General features: G+C 32.3%; 1 protein-coding gene across 1 annotated transcript in view; it reads left to right on the top strand.

Moving 5' to 3' along the window:
* The window catches only part of LOC142318384 (NFU1 iron-sulfur cluster scaffold homolog, mitochondrial-like), a 40,881-nt gene extending 15,993 nt beyond the window's left edge, over positions 1-24,888 (top strand). Inside the window, exons 5-8 of the mRNA XM_075354964.1 lie at positions 2,674-2,777; positions 13,795-13,911; positions 23,037-23,149; positions 24,640-24,888. Coding sequence (XP_075211079.1) covers positions 2,674-2,777; positions 13,795-13,911; positions 23,037-23,144 — 329 coding nt within the window. The 3' untranslated portion in view covers positions 23,145-23,149; positions 24,640-24,888. The remainder of the gene's footprint in view (positions 1-2,673; positions 2,778-13,794; positions 13,912-23,036; positions 23,150-24,639) is intronic.
* The last annotated feature ends 581 nt before the right edge of the window (positions 24,889-25,469 follow it).

Here is a 25,469-nt window from a genome sequence, read left to right as displayed (position 1 = left end):
GATTAAGTAAAATTTTAACACTTTATATCATATAGCATTCCGATCAAAACTGTTTGAGTTTGTCATTTCCTTTTTGCCTTTTAATCCTTTGCGAGGAGAAGTGAATTTTTTTTTGCGAAACTGTTTCACCAGTAATACAATAAACTGTTTTTTTTTTAGATTCCTGTGGCACACGCAACATGTTCTACATAGTTTTTGGGGTCACTAACAAACATTCAAACTGCAGCTTCTCCTGTCATGTAATTGAAAACGTGTTTAATTTCTTTCCCTTGGCAGTGAATGTCTTTTCCATATAAATTAGATGTAATATGCAAAATAATAAAATCAATTCACTCGCGTAAGAATAGCCGACAAAAATTTACTAATTTAATGCGAATAAGCTAAATTACTTTTAAAATTTCATATAAGACTTCAACTACTTTCAAGAATTGAAACTCAAAGAAAGCTATAATTCGAACAATAACCTTACTCTACGGACACACATAATTAACTGGACAAATTTTAATACATGTTGAATCTCTGATGGCTGGTACTAGACTGACCATCCACATTAGAAAAATTCATTAAATAAGAATAATAAAAAAAGTGAGAATTTATAAAGAGTAACAAAAAAACTGAAAATTTATTTAAAGAGATTTAAATTTTAAAGAGAAACCTGAGTCTTAATATAACTGCCTGCCAAAAATCATATGATTAATGTTATTGTTTGTAATAATTTTATTTATAATATTACGTTTTCACCCCCTCTTGCCGTCAGGTGCTGAAACCTAGCGGTGGCTAGGGTGCCCACAGCAAACTATGTTCTCCAGACCTTCACTCTACTCTACGTCACAAGCTGCTCCCTCGAGCACTGTATGTAGCATCTTTAGCCAGTCTGCACTCATACCTAACCCAAGGCGGTCATTCTTGTTCGGATGGACTCTCTCAATTCTTGTTCGGATGAACATTACTTTTAGTTTTATTTTGCTTATGTTTGCTATCTTTAACGTTAAGTTATAAGTTACAATTGTTATGTTACAAAATTATTTAAAACCGCCAAGATGGCGTACAATTAAACAATCCTTCATTAGTCAACAAGGTGTTGTCTTCATTCATCACCTATGAACACATACAGTCCTCCCTCGCTCTAAAATCTATTGCAACACTGTTAACCAACAGCGTCCCGTCAACGTCGCAGCAAATATAAAAAAATTATATATTTCATATGCAACTGCAAATACAGTATAAATTAGAATGGAATCATTTACAAAAACAAGTTAGTCTTTGAATGAATCAGGAACGGTTTATATAAATAGAAATTTAATGTTTCATTTGAATGTTTAGAATGGCACATCATTCTGTTATTAGTTGAAACACAAAACACAAACCTGAATAAAGAACGTATGACTTGTTGCCTAGCCTAGGTTGTTCACCTCTCCCAAGGGCAAAGAGCAAAGCATAAACACTAGACATCAATCTTGTGCTTGTTTAGCTTGGATATTACACACAGTTTTAAAACTATAAATAACTTTATTTTGGCCTAAACACTAATCAGTAACTGCCGATTAGTCTGCATAATATTTCATAACATATCTATTTCAGTATCTAATAAAGATATAAATTATTAATTTAATAATATATAATCTCAGGATTAAATAAGTTGTTTGAATTACTGTGCCTAAATGCACCTTTCAGTATTCAGAATTTATGCAGCTGGATCATTAATGTCTTTCAATAAATACCTTGTTAGTGTGATCAGTTATAGTTTTATTATATGTAATTTGTAACAGATTTAGATACATTTAGTGTATTTTAATATTATATTATTAGTAACTTATTTTACATTGTTAAGGTTAATTATGATGTACATGTACATTATTTGTATATTTTAAGAAGTATTGTATTAAAGTATTTTATTTAGATTCACATTTAAGTTACATCTTTAACATAAATGAGTTAACTTTAAATACATTTTTTATTGAACTGATTTAACTTTAACTGAATTGAATTTACTATTAATGCATCTTTAACTGTACTGGATTAACTAACATACTATTATAGAAGCAAAATATATATTATAAAACAGCTATTGAACTTTACTAGATTAACATATTTATATGCCTTACATAAGTAAGAAAAAAGAGTTACATAATTCATTTATCCTTAATAAGGAGGACATGAAACTGAACATAAGTAACTAATAAATACAAGACGTGAATTTGTTTACCGTTTGTTAACAGTTGTACCGTATACATACGATCTTTAATCGAATAGTATTATAAACCCTTGCTCTTTAGGCAGCAAGATATACAGCTGTGCTGTTCTTCAGATCTGCACCAATTTGGCTTGGACAAGCTATACCAGGATTCTATTGAGATTAAATGCCGTACTGTGTAGCTCTGATTGGTATCGCCACAAATCTGTTAATATTAACCTAATTTAACAATTAAACTTAGTTAAATTTAAATCACTTAATAAGCAATTCTAAAAATAAACATTTTCTATTACTGAAATTAGAACATAAGCTAAAAGTTAGTTTTTTACTGACTGGATATTCTAAAAAATTACATAAAAATACGTTCCCAGCAATTATTTTGAGTTTAGACCATTAAAACTTTAATAAAATAATCCTTTTATTTATAGAGATTAGTCACATACATTTTTTAATGCCTATTTTTTATTGCGTTATTTTAGAAATTAATGAAGATGATGATGAAACAGTTCAGATGATTAAAGAGCTTCTTGACACACGAATACGGCCTACTGTACAAGAGGATGGTGGTGATATAATTTTTATGGTTTGTGAAGTACCAGATATTGCTAAAATTATAGTGATTATTCTAAACTGTAAGGGTCAGTATGTTATAATTATTAATTATAATTTTCTGAAAATTTAAATAATTCATCAACATACTGACCACTGTGCCAATTAAACTCAACAACAACTTAAACCAAACACAGTAACAGAAAACCTTAAAAAAATAACCAATAGTCGACTGTCATGGGATCCTGCATCATCAGTTGGTAGATAATTCTATATTTACATTAACAAATAACAAAAACAAAAAAGAAATAAAAATTAAAAAATTAGAAAACATAATCTCTAACATCCATAAAATTTATTACAATAAACTTCATTGCCATAGTGGAATGATGTAAATTTAAAACGGCACATAACTGCATTCATAAACGTTGCCAACTGCTGCAACCCATTAAGTTTTTAATTAAAACATCATCTTCAAAAACGATCTGTTGTTTAATCATTTCATACTTTTGTTTAAATTTATATATATATATAATATTTTTCAAATATATTAATTTTTTATTGTTATAAATGCCCAATATTTCTAAATTATTTTTATAACCAGTAATTCTATGCTTACATTGCAACAAATGGTCGGCAATATTAGACATACCTTTCTTTTTGCACTGGAACTTAGTATTCCAGTATGGCAGTGAAGTTGTACTGTTACAAATTTTGTAGTTGTTAGAGTTTATGCTTTCAAAATTTTTTAGGTTTTATTTCTTTTTTTGTTTTGTTACTTGATATAATTATAAAATTGTGTACTCACTGATGGTGCGGGATCCTGTGAAAGTCAACTATTGGTATTAGTTTTTTTATAATTTTTGTTACTATTTTTGGTGGCTCTTGTTTTTTGAGTTTTTATTAGTTCCAATATATTATATCTGAAAAGAGTAAGTAGATCAGTTATCGTAAAAAAAAGTGGAGGAAGAAATCATATAATTTACCCTATTATTATTGTTGGTTTATATGGAGGTGCCCCCATATACTGGTTGGTTTTTGCTGCTATTTAATTAAATGACATTAATTTTTTTACATAATTCCTACACCTTCAGTTTCATAAAGATTCTTAAAAATATTGTAAATTAAAAAAAAAATGTTTAAAACTTGTAAACAAAAAATCAAAACCAACAGATGATTTTTTGACCAAAATCTATAGAATTATAGGTTTATTCAAAACCTTTGAATAAAAATTATTAATGAATAAAGTTGGTTTTATTCTAATTAGTTTTAATCATTGCTTGCTTTTAAAAATTTGATTAATGCTTGTTTTTATTCAAAGAATTTACCATTTAATTTTGTAAATTTTTAAGCATGAAGTGATTTGGTCCAAATGATTTGTATATCATGTAATTATTGAAAAAAAATGAATCTGGAATTAGTAGGAGTTGATTGCATTACATAGCTAAGTATTTAATACAAAAATACTTCCAAATAAAATCTTTGAATAATCTGTAAAAATCCCTTATTAAAGTCACAATGTTTTGGAAAAAAAATTCTGACTAATACACAGGCATGATGAAAAAATCTTTCTCTTTGCTTTTGTTTGTTTCTTACATATTTTTTTTTATAGTGATTTAAAAAATAAAACTTAAAATCTCATATCATACACAGTTTTCATATTAGTTTTTTTATACACATGCTTATTAATATTGTACTTTGTATACATTTCCATTTTATTTTAGTTATTGGAAAAATCTGGAAAGCTGTAACATATAAATTACCTTTTATTTATAAAATTTATCATCATCAATCATTGTAATGCTACTTTTTATGTTCTGGTTTTCTTATAATCCCTCCAGAATTAAGAATTGTCATAAACTACCAATATGTAAATATTGTATTCAATAGCGCTAGCAATGGTTATTCTTCGAATTAATCAGTTTTATAAGTTTGTGTTAATAGTGGTTTCTTTAATCATGTTTTAATTTCACTTTTGATAGTGAATTTAGTTTTTTTGTATTTAGTTTCCTGTTGTGATGAAATGAGTAGCCATAGTTATGTAAATCATCTAGACAACTTTTGTCAATATTTGTGGTTAGTTTGCAATTAAAAAATTACAGATTTTATTAGAAATGTTTATCATGCATACTTTGAAATAAAGTTAAAAATCTGATATAAATATGCTCTGTACTAAGTTTGTTTCGTTTACATGGAGAATTTAAAAAAGGGTCAAAAAGTAAAAGAGAAGAGAAATGATTTTGAGGAAGCAAAAAAATCACTCTGATGATTGTTATTTTTACGGTTTTAATGATAAACGATAGAATTCAAAAAAATAAAATGCTTATACAAAAACCTTACATCCCCATCACAACCTGTTCCACACAGTTCAGAAATGCCAGTGCCTCTTCCTCCCAAAATGGTTAGAAGAACTTTCTGATGTTTCTGATTCAAATACTGATGAACAAAATAATGATCAGAAATTTTGAAGATTATGAAGGCCCTCAGTTGTTCAGTCAATCTGAATTAAATGATCTAAATAGTGATTTAGGATTATCTGTGGATTAAGATTCTGCAGAATCTGAATTCTTCACATTAAAAAAAATAACTTGACAGCAAGAATGTCTATTTGCTTGTACAGAAAGAGAGAAAAGGATTCACTTCCTACTTTTCACAGGAGTATGATTTGGAATACTGAGGATATTGCCAGTTTGATGTACAGTTTGACATTAAGTACAAAGTAGAAGAATATAGGATTTTGCAAAATATCTGAGATTTTTGTTCTTTTGCGTAATGGGAATAACTAACTGTACCTGTTGGTCACTTGTCATGTGTGCACTGAAATAAAAATATGTTAATTTAGAACTGGCACTTATTTAAGTATAAATAATATAACTGTATGGTATGTGGATACTTTAAAATACTGGCTATGCTTCTAGGCCAGCAGGGTGTTTATACTAACTACAAGCCATGCTTGTTTTGTGAATGGGATAGGCAAGGAAGATGTCAACACTAGGTGTAAAAATACTAGCCTTTAAAAAAATCTCTTGTGGCAGGAAGCAAGAGTATTTTGAATGAAAGTCTTATCAACTCAAAAAAATTAATGCTTCTGCTGCTACTCCTTATAAAATTGGTTTTCATGAAGCAGATTGTTAAAGCCTTATAAAAAGAAGAAAATTGCTTTAAGTATTTATGCCTGAAATTTCCTCACTAAAATAAGGCACCGAAAGAAAGCATATTTATGAAGGTCAGATATCCGAAGGCTTATTATGACAGATGAAAATTTCCTGCTTATAATAAATGATGTAGAAAAAATGCTTGGATTGATCTTAAAGGTGTTATTAGCAAATTCTTAAGAAACACCAAGAACCCTGGCTACAAAAACATTGTTGAAAGGATGCTGGATAATTAAAAATATTGAGATGTTCTGAGAGCATAAAAATTTACTTTTTTATGGACATTTAGACATCTTCCCTTAAAATCTTGGGGCAGAGTATGAAGATGAACACTTTCCAAGATATTAAAGAAATAGAAAAAATCACAGGGACACTGGAATGTAAGTTTAATGGACGACTATTGTGCTAGATGCTATTTCATGACAATTAGGATTCACTGTTCAAGAGAGTAGGTTAAGTTTAACAGGAAAAAAAAACGTTTACCTTATCACAAAGCTTTCAGATAAGGTAAACAATTGTATATTACTTGAAACAGTAATATTTTCTAACAAATAAATTTAATTAGATAATTTTGATGAAGCAAAATCCGTACATTCTATTTGGATTTTTAATATTTAGTAAATACAATCAAAATGACTTAGCATCGTGAAAACACTGAGTTCATACTTGGATTTAGCACAAAAATAATATGATCAGTAAAATTGTTAAAAGGCTTTCATGAAGTAAAATTTTGCTGGCCTTTGTAATTATTTTCTCATGAAATTATTTACACTTACTCGAATTAATTCATGTTATTATTTTAAGAACTATACATTCAGCAATGGTAGTCTGGATTAATTAGAACTTACTTTAAGAATCTATTGCTTTTATAGATGTAAGTTTATAATGTAGTCTACAAAGATGTTACATTGAGATTTTCTCCCATTATCCTGGCTCCATAAAATAAAAATTTGTTGATGTTTTTGTAGAAGAAATCTTTTTACTGACAGGACAAACTGCTGATTGAACCAATTTAAGCTCTGCTTTGATATTTACATATAACAAGTATTTTTTTTTAAATTTTTGAATGCTCTTGGAGTTTTAGATATGCCTATAACTGACAACTGAAGCTTATGTGTACTGTTGGCATTCGAGCATGGCATGAATGTGATTCGCCATTCAACTACCAGAGGCATTGGCTTTTGCTCTTTGGACAAATGATTTTTTCAGAAGAAACCTTCAAAATAACCCACTCTCATTCACATTACAGATGTGATTGGGGATAAGATTTAGCTCGTGTACAGTTTTTAAAAACTTTTCTTTAAATAGTTCAACAGTTTCTTTGTCACATGAAAGTTTCTTGCCTGTAGTTGTCAGCAAAGGTATTCTGAAATTTTTTTTAAATTTATTGAGCCAGCCTGTATTGGCATGAAAAAAATTGGTTTTCTCTTTAATAAATTTCTCAGAATTGGGGTATGTCAACTACATTCTTGGATGATCCATGCATAAACAGCATCTTCTACTAAGGAGTATTCATCAGTTTTTAAAACTTTTCTATCACTGCCCTTGATATCGCATTACTTGTAACCTTAAACTAGTAACAGTGCCATTGCTGTAGATACCATAGTAATGATTGTAAGCAGCAAACCTCTTTTCCAATTAGTTTTTCCCTCTATCTTCTAGATGTTGGAACATTATGAAACGAAAATTTGTTTGCTTTGCCGACTAGCGGTGTTAGATTATTGGAAGTGTCAGTCTAGTGAAGTGTCAGATTACAGAGAGTCTACTGTACATACTTGCATCTCCCACAGTTGATTTTAGGCAAAACCAGCTTTAATTCCTGACTTGGTTTAATTATAGACTCCGGTCTGGTCTACAAGGGAGAGGCGGACAGACCTCCTACTTCCACTAAGCTCCATCGCAGAGTCCCTCGTGACATTTACTTCACTTACTACCACCATCAAGATGCCGCTGCACCTCACAGCTCACAGTCACCATTCTGCCAACAGCTAACATTCAATAATAATAATCACCACAAATTTTATCTAACCGTGGCTCGTTCCCAACACGCCTACCTCCAGCCAATCAACTGCCCAGGCAGTCCCTAGCCACCCGGGATGCTACTCTACTATACGCCTTTAGCCATCCTGCTCAGGGTGAGGAAACAGAGGAAGTCAGTCACAATAGTCCATTCTCTGCGAGTCTTCCAGTTGACTTACAGATCAAAGAAGGAATCTACTCTCTCAAGTTCCCTAACAACTCTGGTATGTTCAGCCTCATACCAGGGACAAACAGAAAGGACATAGTCCACAGTTTCATTGACCTTACAATCCAGGCACAAGCCCAAATTAAACCTAGCCAAACTATTCCTAAAAGCACCATATTCTGAAAAGAATCGAGTTACGTACCGATTGGGCAGACCCACCTAATTGCTCACAACTCCCTAACATTTGGAAAAATACCATGTGTGTATCAACCAGTTCCACCTAGCTTGCCAAGAGTCAAAATTGGTCTTTGATTTCTCGCATACACTCAGAAGTAAGAAGGTCTCCCCTCTTAGAAACATACTGCTTGCTACGTTCTGCAGTGAGAATGTCAGTTGATTTAATGCCGGTGATTACAGACTGTCTCTCTCAAGACAGTTCTGTAGCCACTGACAACTAATAATAGAAGATGCTGGGCTCACAATAGAATGTCCCTGTAACATTGGAATTGTAAATGATGAGCCCAGATGGACGCAGGATACAACATTATGCCCTCACAGACACCTTTGTAAAGAATACACGTGGTATAATAATTCAACCCCCAATCGGGATGGATGACGCTACAGACATCAAAGAAGGCATCAGTGATCTTCCTTGCAACAAACTGAAGGTAGAAGAAAGCCACAATCGTGATGTCAGCATTGTTGGTGGCGGCTAGGAGGAGAATCCAAGTGGGATGGATCCATTGCAGGGTGACTAAGCATGGAGGAGCCACTGTACTGCAGGTGTTTTGGGTTGGGGCACATGGCAGCCAGATGCAGTAGCCCTGACAGGTTGCCCATGTCATAATTGTGGTGAGGAGGGGCACCAAGCCAAAGTGTGCAAGGCCATGGCGAAATGTTTGAGGTGTGGTGAAGTTGAGCCTTGGATTGGTAGCGCCCTTTGAAACAATAGAAATGCCTAGATTCCTGCAGTTAAATACAAACAGTGTGGCATTACATGACATGTTCCTGGAACTGGGAAGGAGGAAGGGCGCCGACCTTCTGCTGGTGTCCAAGCCTAACCTCAGGAAGATGGCTGGGCAGTGGACAGGCTGAGGAGTGCAGCGATCTGCAGGGGCAGTATGCTGCTAACTACGGTTGGAGAGGAAGGGGTTCATGTGGGTTGAGCTCTCAGATGTGGTCTTCTTGGTGTACATTTCACCAAACTCCGGCTTGGACAAATATGAACAGTGCTTGAAGGATCTGGTCGATGTGATTCACACCCTCCAGAAAGATGTAGTTGTGGGCGGGGATTTAAATGCAAATAACGTGACATGGGGAGGCCATGTTACGGATCTTGGAGGAGTACATAGCCGAGTTGGGTCTGGTGGTACTCAGTAATTGGACAGAGCCTACCCTTGTGAGGTACAATGGATGCTCATTTGTGGATGTCACAATTGTCTCACCGGGGTTGGCAGACAAGATGGTGTTGGGAGGGGCTCATGGAATAGGATCGTTGAGTGAGCATCTCTTCATTTGGTTTGAGGTAGGGGGTTAGTGGATGCTGTAGAGAGGTGGCTGACAACAGGAAACTATGCTTAAGAGTGGGTGTGGTCATGCTCAAGAAGTTGGTGAAAGTGTGCCTTGGTCATCTGGAAAATATCTCCCCCAGCAGCACATCAAGTGTTGGCAGCCTTTAACCAAATCCTCCTGGACGGTTGTTTGCTACCAGAATGGAAGGAGGTCAGGTTAGTGTTGCTGAGGAAAAGTGGTGGAGAGGTTGGAGGGTCAGCTGATACTGACCTCTTTGCCTTTTGACCTGCTTCAGCAAGCTCTTTGAGAGGCTGTTGGTGGAGTGGCTTCGAGATGAGGTTGAATGGAAGGGGTCTCAGTGAACATCAATACGGGTTCAAAGAGGGTGGAAAACGGAGGACACCATAGCTAGGGTGATGGGAATTGTTGACAAGGCCACAGCGGGTTCTTAGAGGATGAGGTGCATCCTGGCAGTGGTGATATTGAATGTCTGGAACACATTAAACTCATTGCCGTTCAGGTGCATCATGGACGAGTTGATATGGGGAATCTACCTGTATCTGGTGCGAGTCCTCCAGTACTATTTTACCAGCAGGAGGATACTGGGCCATGCAGACGTGAAGGTGGCTACGGCCAGTTTGAAGTGTGGTGTCCTATAAGGTTTGGTAATTGGACCAACTCTGGGGAGTTGTTCCAACATATGATGTCATCCTAAGGTTGAGGTACCTGGAGAGAGTCTTAGTGACCGGCTTTGTTGATGACGTCTCAATGGTAATAGTTGCCAGAACAGAAGAGAAAATAACCAGGAAAGGTGAATGGGCCATTCTACTTTTCGACATCTGGTTGGCAAGCTACAGTCTTATTCTCGCGGCGGAGAATACAAAGCTGCTGTTGATGGCCAGGAGAAGGTGACTCACCCCAACAGGCTTCAGGTAAAGGGGGTCATCATCAAGCCGGTCAGTAGAGCCTGGGAATATGGCTCGACAGCCAGAGAGTCTTTCAGGACCACATTAGGGGGGCAGTTGGCAAAGCATATAGAACAGTGTTTCCTGTTTCCAGACTGTTGCAAGGCTGGTGCGTTGAGCTCATCATAGAGAAGGATGCTGGTGGTAGTGGATCAGTCTGTCAACTTGTATGCCGTGCCAGTGTGAAGGAGGGTGCTGAGCAGGAAAGTGGCCATTAGGAGGCTAGAGGGGGTGCAGCATCGACTAGCAACTAATGTTGCACGTTTGAGTTAACCCAATTTGTATTGCGGCATGGTAGCTTTAACAGCACTACCTATGTGGCAGAAGGAGGTGGTTGTCTGAAATCTGTCAGTACTGTGGAGAGTGGGACACCGCAGAACATACTGTTTTCCTGTGCCCAAGGTGTGAGGGAGACAGGAGAGTGACGCAGGTGCTGTTGGGGGAGCTACAGCAGACAACATAGTGGAGACTCCATGTGAGCTAAACTGGAAAATGGAGATAGGGAGCATCATTTGGAAAAAGACACTGGAAGAAGTGGAAGATAGGTCGATAAGGGATTGTTAGCATTAGGACAGCTGACAGCTCTGTTCAGCAGGGGTGGGAGACTCTGGTGTCTCGCTTTCAGTGATTGAACAGGGACTCTTGGGGTCCTTAGGTGGGCAAAAGAAGAGACCGAGACCCGGTCTGGGGGGCCTCGGATTAGAGGCAGGTGCTAAAAGTAGTATTGTTAATTTTTTAAATTTGCTTCTACTTCCTTGTACGAAGTAAAGGATACATTATGATGGTGAAAAATTTAAGTTTCAAGATTTAAACTGAAATATCCTTTTTGACCATCCCTGAATCCATTTTGATTAGTTTTGGCAAGACGTCTGTACGTATGTATGATGTATCTTGCATAACTAAGAAACAATTAGCCATAGCATGTTGAAATTTTGGATTTAGGACTGCTGTGGCATCTATTTGTGCACCTCCCCTTTTGATTACAATCAACTGGACCAAAAGTGTCCAAACAAGTCCAACATCCAAAAAATTTGGATTTTGGACTTTTTCTTAACTGCAATAAAAAGCTCTCATTGAGAGCTTTTCAACAATATATCATAAATGGTACTTATTTTCATTGGGTCCAGAGTTATAGACAAATAAATTTTAATTAATGAAATATTTGAATCTTACAAGGGAAGGCTCATTAGGGCGAATCAGATTTCATTTCATTTTTTAACTTTTTTTTTAAAAGAAATACATTGATTTATTAATAATTATTAACCTCTGATTATATAAAATTTTTTACAATAAATAATAATTCAATAACATTAAAAAAAAATTGAGAAAAATCAGAAGTTATTAAGAAATAAAATTTTATGTACTTTCATTTAAAAAAATATGTGTATATATAATTTAATAGCCGTACAAGTAAGTCATGTGGTGTCCACATCAGATTTTTTGTATATATTGTCAATTAAAGAGTCACTATAACCATTATGATAGCAATTTGTTTTTTTATGTCTATTTCTTTCTTTAATTTATTTTAATTTTATTTTGTATAATTAATCGCTCTATTAATCATGTTAGTATATGTATTAATTTTATGTGACCAAGGATGATTTGAATATCTATGTATTGTGGTTTTATTGGTTGTAGGTTTCCACTGTACTGATTTTATAATTGATTAATTTTGATACAACCATATAAATAATTTCATTTTATATTTATCGATTTCAAAGATAAATTTCAAACCATTATAATATGAATTTAGTTTATTCAAAATTATTAGATATTCATTGTATATAACGGGGCTATAAACAACAAAACTATTATCGACATATCGAGTCCATATAGGACACTCTTGAGTGTGAATAATGCCATAAATAATTTTATTTTCAAAATCCTATAAATAAATTTCAGACGTGATGGCTGACAAAGGAAAACCCAACAGTAAGGTATTTTCTTGAGTATAATATTTGTCAGTAAATTTAAAGTAGTTTTGTTGGCATATATTTCTAATTATAGTAATAATATTATTAAAAAACAAAGGGTCTTCGTGATTGTATATTAATTTATTTTTTATGTGAATTATTTTTGTCTGTGGGTATGTTAGGATACATATTAGTAATACTGTAGAAATCCATCCTAGTTTTTTTCCAATTATTAAGTGTTAATTTATTCACAAATTCAAATCCATTTTTTATATTATAATTGTAATATAAATTTATACTTTTAAAAATTTATTAGTGGGGTCATTTATTTCTTTGAAATTACTTTATAATATGTATTGTTTCATCAAATTATTATAGTTTAATGCAATTATTTTTCAAATGGTAAATTACTTTTTTATTATTATTAAAAATTGGTTTGCGAGTTAAATTTTCACATTTCATGAATTTTACTACTAATGATATTATGTAATTGTCCTTTGTCATTAGGATTTACTTTATTAATATTTATTTTAGAATCAACTAATATATTTTTAATAATATTATTCTTATCACTATCATTCAGATTAAATTTAAATGCATTAACCATCAGTAGTAAAGTAACATTAGAGTAAATGAAGAACAGAAACACAAAAATTGAACATGAGAACAAAAGAGTGATTATATGACAACTATGTGACTAATTAATTATAAGGTGACTAACATATGAGTAATGTTTATAGTGATGTATATAGATATGGCCAAGTTGTGAATTGGCACTGATACATGGGATGTGACTTGTAACTCTACTTTTATATCGTTTGGTATTTTATTCTTTATGCGTTTCTGGAGAAATACTTCTAATTTATGCAACATCTAATATATGAAAGCATTATTAAAGTAAATCCATTTTGGCTTATAATTTGAAAAACTGAAATTTATCATTATTTAAATAGAAGTTATTAAAACATACTCGTTCTCTCTAACCATCTAAGTTGCACAGTCACACTATCCAGTTATGATATGAAGAATTGGTGGCCTCAAAATTAAAATTGTTATATCTTAATTCTTTCACAAGTTATAATAGAACAATTTTGAAATAAAAAATTTAATGCAACTAATTTATGTTAAAGTTATGAAATTCACTTCAGAAGTATGTAAGAGTGGCAAATAGCCTCTTTTCTTATATTTACTTCACTAGAGGTTTCTAGTGTTTTATATAGTCACTACATATACAGATTATTTATTATTTTTTTTTTTTTGTGTTGGAATTAGTTTAATTTGATTATATTGTACCCTTGTAATAAATTTTTCCTTTTCCCAGGGTTTTGAAGGTGGTATTGTAAAACTAAAAATGCAGGGATCATGCACTAGCTGTCCTAGCTCAGTTGTAACGCTTAAGAATGGAGTACAAAATATGCTTCAGTTTTATATACCAGAGGTAAGTATCTACTATACATACTAATTTATCATTGTTTTGATTACTAATTCAGCTACTGTATGTAAATATTAGAAACAAAACAACTGGGTTTACAGAAGTAAACAGTAACTTGAGCCAGTGAATGATCTGGCCAACATACTTCCATATACTTCATTATCACTATCCATCTTCTTTCAAGTAACTACTCAAAAAGTATCCAACAAAGAGATGATAATGTGATGGAGCCCCATCTTCTTGCAAAATTGGCTGATTTTCTTCACATTACTATTGCATAAGGGTGAATCAAATTTAAACGGTAATTTTGCTATTGTATGCAGCAAGCAGTTCTGAGTTGGAAACGGAATGGGGGTTAATGTTCGGTGTGTAGAGAGGGGGAACCAGCTCGGTTAGCTCCTCTGCTCTGTTCTGTCGTCAGTAGAGCCATGAGTGTGCAAGAGGTTCTGTCATCTGTTGCACAATGTATAATCATAAATTTTTGTACTAATGAAGGCATTAAACCTGCGGAAATTTTAACTCGTTTAAAGGTACAGTTTGGGGATGCTACACTGTTCTAGTACCAAGTGTATACATGGGCCAGACAATTTAAGGGCAAGAAAGTGTAGAAAATGAAAGTCGTGATGATCACCCAAGGTCAAATCTCACAGCTGGCAACATCCGTGCCATTAGAGAGTATATCAAAGATGACCACCCGTTTACTATTGAAGAAATTGCATCAGCTATGGGAGTGCTCAATCCATTATCACTGATCATCTTGGCTTTAGAAAAATTAGTGCTCAATGGGTTCCGAGGTTGTTGATCGAAAATTAAAAACAGGTCAGGTTGGAAATCTGTGAGAGACTTCTGAATTGATTTCAGCAAGAACAATTTTTGAGGCGCATCATCACATGGGATGAGACATGGGCCCATCATTACACTCTGGAGTCAAAAATTGCGAGTAAGGAGTGTCAAAGGAAGGATGAGGGTTGTCCAGTGAAGGCCAAAACCCATCTGTCAGCCGGAAAAGTTCTTGCAATGATTTTTTTTGACTCAAGGGGTGTTTTACTCATTGATTTCCTCCACAATTGACGAACGGTGAATGTGGATTACTATTGCCAGCTGCTACAGTCAACAAAAAGCCACCTACTGAAACAAAAGACGAAGTATGCCCATCAGAGATGTCATCCTTCTCCTTGCATTAGGCCCCACACTGTGATTTTGACAAGGGATAAATTGGAAAAAATGCACTGGGAAACCCTCGACCATCTTTCTTACAGTCCAGATTTGTCCCTTTGTGACTATTTTTTGTTTGCATCTTTGAAAGAATCGCTTGGAGGGGAATGATTCGAAAATAAGTGATGAGTGCAAGCGCAATTGGTTGACAACTCTTTCCCAAACGTTTTATGAACAAGGAATATTCAACCTTCCAAATTGCTGGCAAAAGTGTGTAGATCATGCAGTAGGCTATATAGAGAAACGATGGAAGTATGAATTGTTTATATTATTAATCAATAAATTTATAAAAAAAAAAAAACCACCATTTATATTTGATTCACCCTGTTAATTGCTGGAACAATATCTTCCCTTAACATGCCATAATATTTGAACTTATTTATTCACAAGTTAATAAAAAGTGATCCAGTGATATAAATCCCCATAAATTCCTACCTAATCATTTAGTGTTTATGGATACTGAGTAATTATGAAACCCCAACAGGAGTCTTTTTTTTTTTTAGACTTTGGGGGTTGGTGTCCCCATGGCCCTAGCCTTGGCGCTTTTCTTCCCATTACACACAATGCTGCAGAACACTTTGTACATACACTACACCAAAAACATTACTTGAATTACTACATACACACACAGCAACACAACACCTTATACTGTTTCTCCTTATACATACATTCACCAAGGTGAAAACTATCATGCCAATGGGTGGATGGCTCTACTTAATGAGTCTCAGATGATGTCCTCTGGGCACCAGGGTAAACCCAGTTGTATGCAGCCTTAGTTACAGTACATGTGCACTCTGCTGGAGTGGTCCGTTATATCGCCAGTACTCATGGAAACTGAATGTCAATTTCACTTAAAAATTCTTCGGTGATTGTTGGTCCACTTGAAAATACCAACAAACCCAGGAATTACAAGGGACTTTGGTCAACATTGTCAGTTGAAGATTTAGCTAGTGGTGAGGAGTCAAGAAACGTTACAGAGATGGTTAAATTTTCCTGTATAAGGTTTCTTTTAGTGAGATACAGCGAGGAAGGTAAAGTTTCTCCCTTCCTGAAGAATAAGTGTATTGTAAGAGCTTACAGTTCTTCAAAACCTACTAAAATGTTAAAATTAAAGTGGCAACTTGCTTATTGCAGTAAATAATGAGGTAAAATGCCGAAAACTGCTAGCCCTTAAATATATAGAGAAAGACTAAGTGTTATCTGAGCCCAATAAGATGCTGAATTTCAGCAAGGCCTGACGTGGAGTTATTTGAAATGAGTTTTCACCACAGTCAGTCACATCAGTGTAGAGGATTATGAGAAGGAAGAGTAGTTTTGATATAGCAGCATCCTTGCTAATTGTAATGTTTAGAAATTCAACTGTTCCTGACAATAAAAGTAGGTTACCTCAGTATTCGTATATGATCAAATATACCTATTCCATATACTGCTTCCAGTGTCAGGGTTTTCACCTCAACAAAGATGGTTGCACAAAAGAACAAATTTGTGTGCCTTGTGGCTGTATGGGACATGACATCACATGTGCTGATGTAGAAAAATGTGCAAATTGTAAAGGTCCACACTCAGCAAGGACTCAGATTCACTCCATTTCTTTGTATTTAATAGATTTCATTTTTTTATTTTCTTCCTCTTTGTAGTCCCCTAAAAATAAGGGAGGGTAAGTAAAAAGAAATTTAGCCTAGTAAGTTTTACCAAAATATAAATTTTTCATCTTTAATCAATAAAAAGCTAAGAGGAAAAAACTTTTTGAACACTTGCATAATAAATTAACACACTACATAAAATCTAAAACAATAATGGATAAATTAAAAGTCGTTATTAAGTTTTTGCAATGAAATTACTGTTTTATTGAAGAATATGTAATGGATGATTAAACAAATGATTTCATTATGAGTGCTGTTGGTATTTCTTGCTAAATAACATAGAAATTATTATTAGATATTCCACAATGACATAAATCAAAAATATTATGTATAAGTAGTATAAATTAATTATAATTGTACATTATAATTTTATTTATATATTAATTGTAATTATAAATATATAAGTAATATGTAGTGCATATGTATATACAAGGTTTGTTAAAAAAAGATTGAACATTTTTAATTACACACCATCTGAAATATTTAATGATGTGCAGTTGTTAGCATTGTGTTCTGCATAACCTCCTCTGTAACCACATGTTCCTGGATGTTTGTTGATATTTCGTTTAGTTCTCGTGTTATTGTTATTTGAGTGCAACATGTTTAAGTGTTAGTAGCAATTTTTGTAATGTGTGTTTGTCAGGAGCAATGATACAATATAAAATTTTGCGTGAAACATGGGAAGTTTCAAGTTTTGAAACGAGCTTATGGAGATGATGCTCTGGGTCGTACGCTATGCTGTAAATGGTTTTCATGATTTAAAAGTGGTCGTTGGTCAATTGATGATGACCCCCGACCAAGAAGGCCTTTGACTTCAACTGCCGACACACATGTTCAGAAAATCAATGATCAGGTCGTGCAAATCACCATTGGCTATCAGAGAACTTGCAGAAAGGGTTAGCATCTCGATTGGATCATGCCATGGCATTTTGACTGTAAAATTGAACATGCATTGAGTTGCAGCAAAGTTTGTTCCTTGTTTGATGACCAAACAGCAGAAAGAATATCGAGGAGTGGACAGTTGCCACAACTCCTTGAACAAGGTGATGACGTTGAAACATTCATGCAAAGGATTGTAACAGGAGATGAAAGCTGAGTTTACGGCTATGACTTTGAGATAAAAGTTCAATCATCAAAAAATTGCACATTACAAAAATCACTAACACTTGTTGCACTAACATGTTGCACTCAAATAACAGTAACACAAAAACTAAATGAGATATCAAAAATCCAAGCACATGTGGTTACAGGAGAGGTTATGCAGAACACAATGCTGCCAACTGCATGTCACTAAATATCGTTGGTGTGTAATTAAAAACGTTCGTTCTTTTTTTGAACAAACCTCGTTTGTATAAGTAAACTGAATATGTATATTTTTTGTACTGCATTAATATTAAGATTATTTTAGAAATTGTCTTCTACCACAAATGTTTGTTGTAACATGACTAGGTGTATAAATAAATAAATAGTACATTTTTTGTTTAGAATTGTGTTTGAGTAAATTAACAGTTTTATAAAATTTAAGCAGATTTACTTGGGGTTTTCTTATTATACTGCATTTTATCCACTGATGCTTTCTGATGGTGTCACAGGTCTAACCCCAGCACTCTTTCTCCAAATTGTCAAGTCTGTGTGAGTATGTGTATTCACACAAATGTAACTCTCTTTGCATAGAAAATGTTAGTAAATTTTCCAGCATGATGTTTCTTAAAATTTTATTTTAAGAAAGAATTTAATAACAAATGAATCACGCTGCTATTTATTTAACTTTTAGGTTTTAACAAATATATCGTCTGTCGACGTATAAAAAAACCATAAAACAAAATACATAACCCAATTTAATTTAATTTTAAATTTAGATCAGAATTTATAATGATTACAGTTTTAATCATCAGTATACATGTTCTGTCAAAAAAGTATTGGAAATTTGTATTTTAAAAGGACCGTGCTAATGATTTTTTTTTTAAATTCTTCTATCCATAAGATGGTAGCACTGTACTTAATTACAATGCCCAAAATGAACATGACCTGTCTACCAGTTTGTTTAAAGCGGCTGGTTGAATCAGTCCATTTCAGTAGTGCATCATGATTTTTACAATGAACAAAATTATTGACCAAAGAGTTTGCCTTAAATTTTTACCATCATCATCGATAATTTAAGCGTTTGGTCACAATTTCATATACAACATTTCTTGAAATGTTAGGAAACTCTTCAGATAGTGAAGAAATTGTAAAGCTTCTTCTGTTCTCTCTCACTTTTTCATCAACTTTCTGCACCAAATCTTCAGTAATGACAGAAGGTCGTCCATTCCATTCCTCATCATGAACATTCTGGCAGCCATCTTTAAAAGCTGTAACCCATTTTCATACCATTCTATCACTCATAATGTTTTCTTCATACACTTCACTGATGATGAATTTCAGCTGCTTTCATGTCTTTAGCACTAAGAAAACAATTCACACCATACATTTCACAGTCGGCAAGATTCTTGATCAGTGGAGGCATTTTAAATATAAACACAGTTGAATATTTCCATAATGGCGTCTGTAGATTGCCAACAGGTGCAGTTACACAGTGCACATGTGTGGAATGCTGACCGCAGCGTAGCAGCTGCGGAATTTCAAAATGGTACTTACTTTAAAAACATGTCTTGTATAATGATAAAACAAATGGCTCCTCCAACTTTCACAACAATTTTATAAGTTTTGGATATTAATGTTTGACCTGAACAAGGATCATCATCCCGTTGAACTTTGGTTATCCTTGAGTTGTTTCAATCATTCTTACATTTGAGTCTGTCTTAAAACCTCATTCTCAAATGCTCAAATGCTGATGCAGCTGTTTGTTGATGTATTACCAAATGCTAATATTTTAACATTTCAAACATCTCTGAAAAGGATCTCCCCAATTTAACATAAAATTTCATGAAAGTTTGTTGATTGTGAAAATCACTTATTTTAAATATAATAAAAATTGCTGGGAACATGTAACACTTTTGAAACTAACTAGTGTACTATGATGACTAAGCAGAGTATTGCATTGGAGTTTTCATTGAGCTACTTTCTAATGCTACCATTAAATTGCAGCATGATATACATTCTGTTTGTTAGTAGCGCTGTCTACCAAATTAATTAAAAAATTTGGGAATATAATAAAATGTGTGAATACACAAATGAAATGTTTTATAAGTCATTTGAGATATGTAATGTAATATGTGAAAAAACCAAGAAGCATAAATTATTAAAATGATAAATCTTGTGAATTAAACAGAAGAGACTGTGGTTTTGGACTTTACCTATTGCATTTAATCTCTAAACTAGCCTTAAAAAAATTACTAATGCAGGACCAATTATGTCATTGCATGTTATTTTGTCATGTGCATGTCAGGTTTCATTGAATAACTGGTATAATATATACAAATTTCAGATGTCCCACATACCTAATTTTCCAATAAATCTATAAAATCATCAAGATTGGTAGAACACTTGAAAAATTTATTTCAAGTGTTTTTAGATACTTGAAATATATTTCAAGTGTCACACTTTATATTTCACCACTTGAAATAATTGTATTATTTCAAGTGGTGTTATTTCAACACCACTTGAAATAACACAAAGACCACCACAAATGACTACCACACAAAGACAATTCTCAAAGACTGATCTGTCTAACATCCATCATTGTCCGATGTATTTTATTCTGTACAACAGAACAGAAAATGATGGGCTATGATCATCTTGCAACACTTTGCTGATTAGCATCAAATCAGGAAAATCACATAGTATTTGTGAAGAGTTAATCTTGTCAGTTATATTGTGTTGCACCTGTTGTAACTGCCATGACCAAGCAGATTCTTAAATTTGACGAGTTGGTGATGGATGTTGAAGAAATAATTAATTTTTTATTTATTTATATGTATAATCTGTTCAAAGAAATAGACAAACTTTTTCTAAAAAATAATTTTATTGAATATTTGCACCATTATACAATTAACATACTTCAAAGTACTCTCCTACCATTGTACCCACTTTTTCCAACATCCCTTCTATTTCAAGAAGAAGCTCTGGAATGAACCTTTTAAAATAACTTTCAGGGCATTTTGTAAATTTTTTCATGGACTCTGATGATGTCTTAAATTTTATTCTTTTTGACAGCAATTTTAATTTGGGGATTAAGAAAGTAGTTAGCATCTACTGTATACAGTGATGCAACTACATGACTTCCTTGTATGCCTATTAAATTACATATACACATTTTTGCTGCACTTCATTTAAACCTATTTCATTTGAAATTGAGATACAATCCTCCATATCTTTAATAAAATGGACAGTTACACAATTGCTGAAATATTCATTTTTATTAACATCAAATATTTATACAGTTATTAATTCAACAGTCTTACAGTCTATTAGGATAGAGTAAAAGTCCCTTTATTACTCATATTACTAGTTCAGTATTATTAGTATCTTCATGAGTTGTTGATTAACAAAAGTTTCCGATTTCTGGTATCATTTAAATAAAAGTTAATAATTAAACTATTATGTTTAGTGAACTCCTGTATACTGGTTACAAATGTTTGTAACCTAAATAAATATTTGTAATGTGGAACAAATTACATCGTAAAACATTCAGTTTTTATTATTGGATTATTTGATAAATAATAAAAAAAAACAGTCATACAGGAAAAAGAAAGATAACATGAAGAAATATATATCAAAAAAAATGACAAGAAGATAGATATGAAGAGGAAGAAAATGTTACTAACAAGGGAAGAATAAAAAAATTAAGATGATAAATGTAAAGAGGAAGAGAATGTTAAAACCAAAGAAAGAATAAAAAAATTAAGATAGGATGATGGATATAAAGAGAGAGAAAATTTGAAAACTAGAGAACATGTACACAAATTAAGATCAGAAGAATTATATCAAACCAAAAGCGATTAAAAGATTGGCATCAAAAAACAAATAAACAAAATGATGATCAACTCTGACTTAGGGAGAATATTGTCCGATAATATCAGAGGAGTAATGAACTAAAAGATAAGAATTTTTTGCAATTTATTAAAGACCGGGCATGCATGCCTCAGTGTATATGTTCTTGTGAGGGTCTATTTTTCAGTCACTGTAGTTAACTTTAATGTAGGTAAAGTTAAACGGAAATTCCAGAATAATTAATTAAAATTAAACTAGAAAATCCAAAAATAACATAATTCTAATTATAAATTTTCAATTAATATTAAATAATTACATGTTGCACCAAATCTATTACATGCACACATATGTAATAATGCCTATTAAATTACACATACACATTTTTAAAAGTACATAAAATTTTATTTCACTAATAACTTCTGATTTTTTTAAATATTTTTTTTGTATTATTGAATTATTATTTATTGTAAAAATTTTTTACAGTCACAAGTTAATAATTATTAATAAGTCAATATATTTAAATAAAAAAAAAAATTAAAAAAAAAAGGAGAGAAGTCTGATTCAAACTGATGTGCCTTCCCCTAAGATCCAAATATTTAATTAATTAAAGGTATATTTGGCTATAACTTTTGGAACCAATGAAAATAAATACCAGTTATGATATATCATTGAAAAGCTCTCAATGAGGGCTTATTGCTTCAGTTAAGAAAAAGTCTAAAATCCAAATATTTGGGGATTTGGCAGTTTCTTTGAACAGTTTTGATTCAGTTGATTGCAGTCAAAAGGGGAGGTGCACAACTAGATGTTACAGCAGTCTTAAATCCAAAATTTCAACATCCTATGGCTTATCATTTTTGAGTTATGCGAGCGAGATATGTACATACATACGTACGTATGTATAGTTATCATGCTGAAACTAGTCAAAATGGATATTTACATTGAAATCTGAAAACCGAAATTTTCCACGATCACAATACTTCCTTTACTTTGTACAAGGAAGTAAAAACAGCTATATTATTTTTTAACAGATCTCATTTTGGTATTATTATTTTAAAGAGTATAACTTTTTTTTCTCTTTTAATATTGTGAATTAATTCATTCCATTTTGTATGTTTAAATTGACATTTATTAGTTTGTTTGTATTCTTTATATTAAACCACTTTCAGTTGGTGTATTTTATTGAAATTAAATCTTCATTTTACACCACACTTATCATCTAATACTAGTTGTCTCATGAAGAAATTGAAATAATTCCAGGATGTATTTTATTAGAAATTACACCTTTTCATAGATTTTGCCCCCAAAAGTACAGAATTTATATTTACATTAACACATTTTCAGGTTGTAGCTGTGGAGCAAGTGGAAGATGAAATGGAAATAATGACTAAGGCAGAATTCCTTAAACTAGAAAAAAAACTGAAAGAAAAAGAGAATGAATCGAAGACTTAATTCAGGTATGTTGTGATGAGGAGAATTTTTTATGATTATAATTAATTTTGTGAGTGTAGTTGTATCTATTTTGTGTTTATTCAGATTACCATTTGAATAATTTCACAAGTACATGTAGTAGTAATATGTGTGAAGGTTAATAAAGATAAGATCCCATTAGAATCATGTCATTTTTAGCAATAAATAAACTAAGTTTGCTATGATTTTACATTTGAAAAAATCCTTATGTTGATCATTCCATAAGTTTTGTGTCTTGAAACTAAGGCAGCAGGCGCATTGAATTTAGTTGTTTCAGTTATTTTAAATGTAAAAATTTAAAAGACTAAATAAGAAGTTCATATTGATGATGAACATTTAAACTGTCGCCTTGTTTTATATAAATTTTTTTACATCAAATGTTTTTCTTTATTTGACATATTCTGTTTGTTTATTTAACACATTTGATTCGTTTCTAGTTAATTCTGTTTGTAGTGTTTTTTCCATCCTAACAAAGTCTTATCATGCTGTGTGTAGACTACACCACTAAGCAAAAAAAGGATATGTTTTACTATTATTGTATTCTGGATTAATTTCTAGCATATAAACTCTTGTAGTTTGTAACAATTTATTACAACAATATGTAGTAATAAATGTTATTGTTTATTACAACAATATGTTTTCATGTGTTACTTGCTGTCCTCTACATAAGCAAACAGCTACAACTACATAAGCCCAGTACAAACAACTTCTAACTTTGTTTTTCTCGATATATAAATAATTATTATTACTTTATTTTCCCAATAAACAATTTATGTTGTAATACTTTATAACAAAAGCAGTAAACATATGTTGAGTATATGTTCACTGTATACTTTCTAAACATAAATAGATATATTGAATTTACATTACTAAGTAATAACAATGAAACAAGATTTTTTTGTACTACCTTATGCTGTGGGTAGTGAAGCAAGATGAAATTGTTTGCTTGGAGTAATTGTTAAACACTAAAGATTGAATTACTCAGAAAAAGAGAGAAATGATTCCTATAATGGGGCAACAGTATTCTTTTAGTAGATAATGTGGCAGTAACTAATTATTATGTGATGCAGCTTGAACAAACTTTAAGCTTTATGGCAGTAAAATATGGACAATTGAAAAAATAACAGGGAGGAAAAGAACAAAGACCTTTGAAATTTTGGTGTTATAGGAAGATGATGAAAATTAAATGGATTAATAAAATACAAAATGGAGAGATCATAATACAAATAAGAGATCCAGCTATCTTTCGTAAGTATTTAAGAAATTGATAGAAACTGCTATAGGATAAATTTTACATTTACTTAAAAAAAAAAATTGAATAGTATGCATAATAATGCGATATTGTAAAAAGTATGCATTTAGTGCAAAGATAGTTGATATTCTGAGTAGTATTTTAGAGATAGTTCATTGCTAAATCATAATTTCTTTAATGTTTAAAAGTGATTAATAATATAAATAATGATAATATTATTTTCAGGATATGACGTACATGAAATGTGACCTGTGAAAAATATGTTTTTCAGTTGCTGTAAGGTATATATTTTGTTAAACATTTGTTTAAGATGATATTTCATTATTTGTATTAATTTATATATTCATTGTAGTATATAGAACAGATTATGTATATAATTTTGTTTGTAACATCTGTATTTCTTATATACCAGCACTTTTGAAAATTGTGTATTCTGCTTTAATAAAAACGAAACAGTTGATTATTTTATTTAAATATTTTTTTCTTTTTGAATATAATAGTTCCTAATAACATTGAGTTTACCCATTTACTTAGATGCATTTAGAGCTTCAACTTTGAGCCATTTATCTAATCTGATCTGAAATCCCATACAGCTCAGTAAAGAGGGAGTAGGGCACATATTAACCTAACCATGAATACCATGTATTTCAAAATGAATATTGGGCTTTTAAAATTATTTAATATTTATTAGGTTTTACATACATTAAAAAATTATACATAAAATGAAAGGGCAACTCAAACAATTTTTTCTGTTCAATGTGAGCGTTCATATATTTGTTACACGTCACACACCCAGCCAATAGGAGAGTTCATCCCATACCTTAATCATCAAGTCTAAAGTAATTAATGCGACAGCTGCTTCAATCTTATATCTCAGGTTGGGCAGGTCAGCTGTTAACAGTGGCACATACACTTGATCCATTATAAAGCTCCCAAAGAAGAAAATCGCACAGGATCAGATCAGGCAACCATGGAAGCCATGGCAAACAAGTCCTTTCATCTAGTCCCCAGCGACCAATCCAGGAGTTGGGAAAAATTTCATTCAACCAATCATC

The sequence above is a fragment of the Lycorma delicatula genome, chromosome 1, assembly GCF_047948215.1.
Source record: "Lycorma delicatula isolate Av1 chromosome 1, ASM4794821v1, whole genome shotgun sequence".
Taxonomy (NCBI): Eukaryota; Metazoa; Arthropoda; class Insecta; order Hemiptera; family Fulgoridae; genus Lycorma; species Lycorma delicatula.
This window is presented reverse-complemented; position numbering and strand designations above follow the sequence as displayed.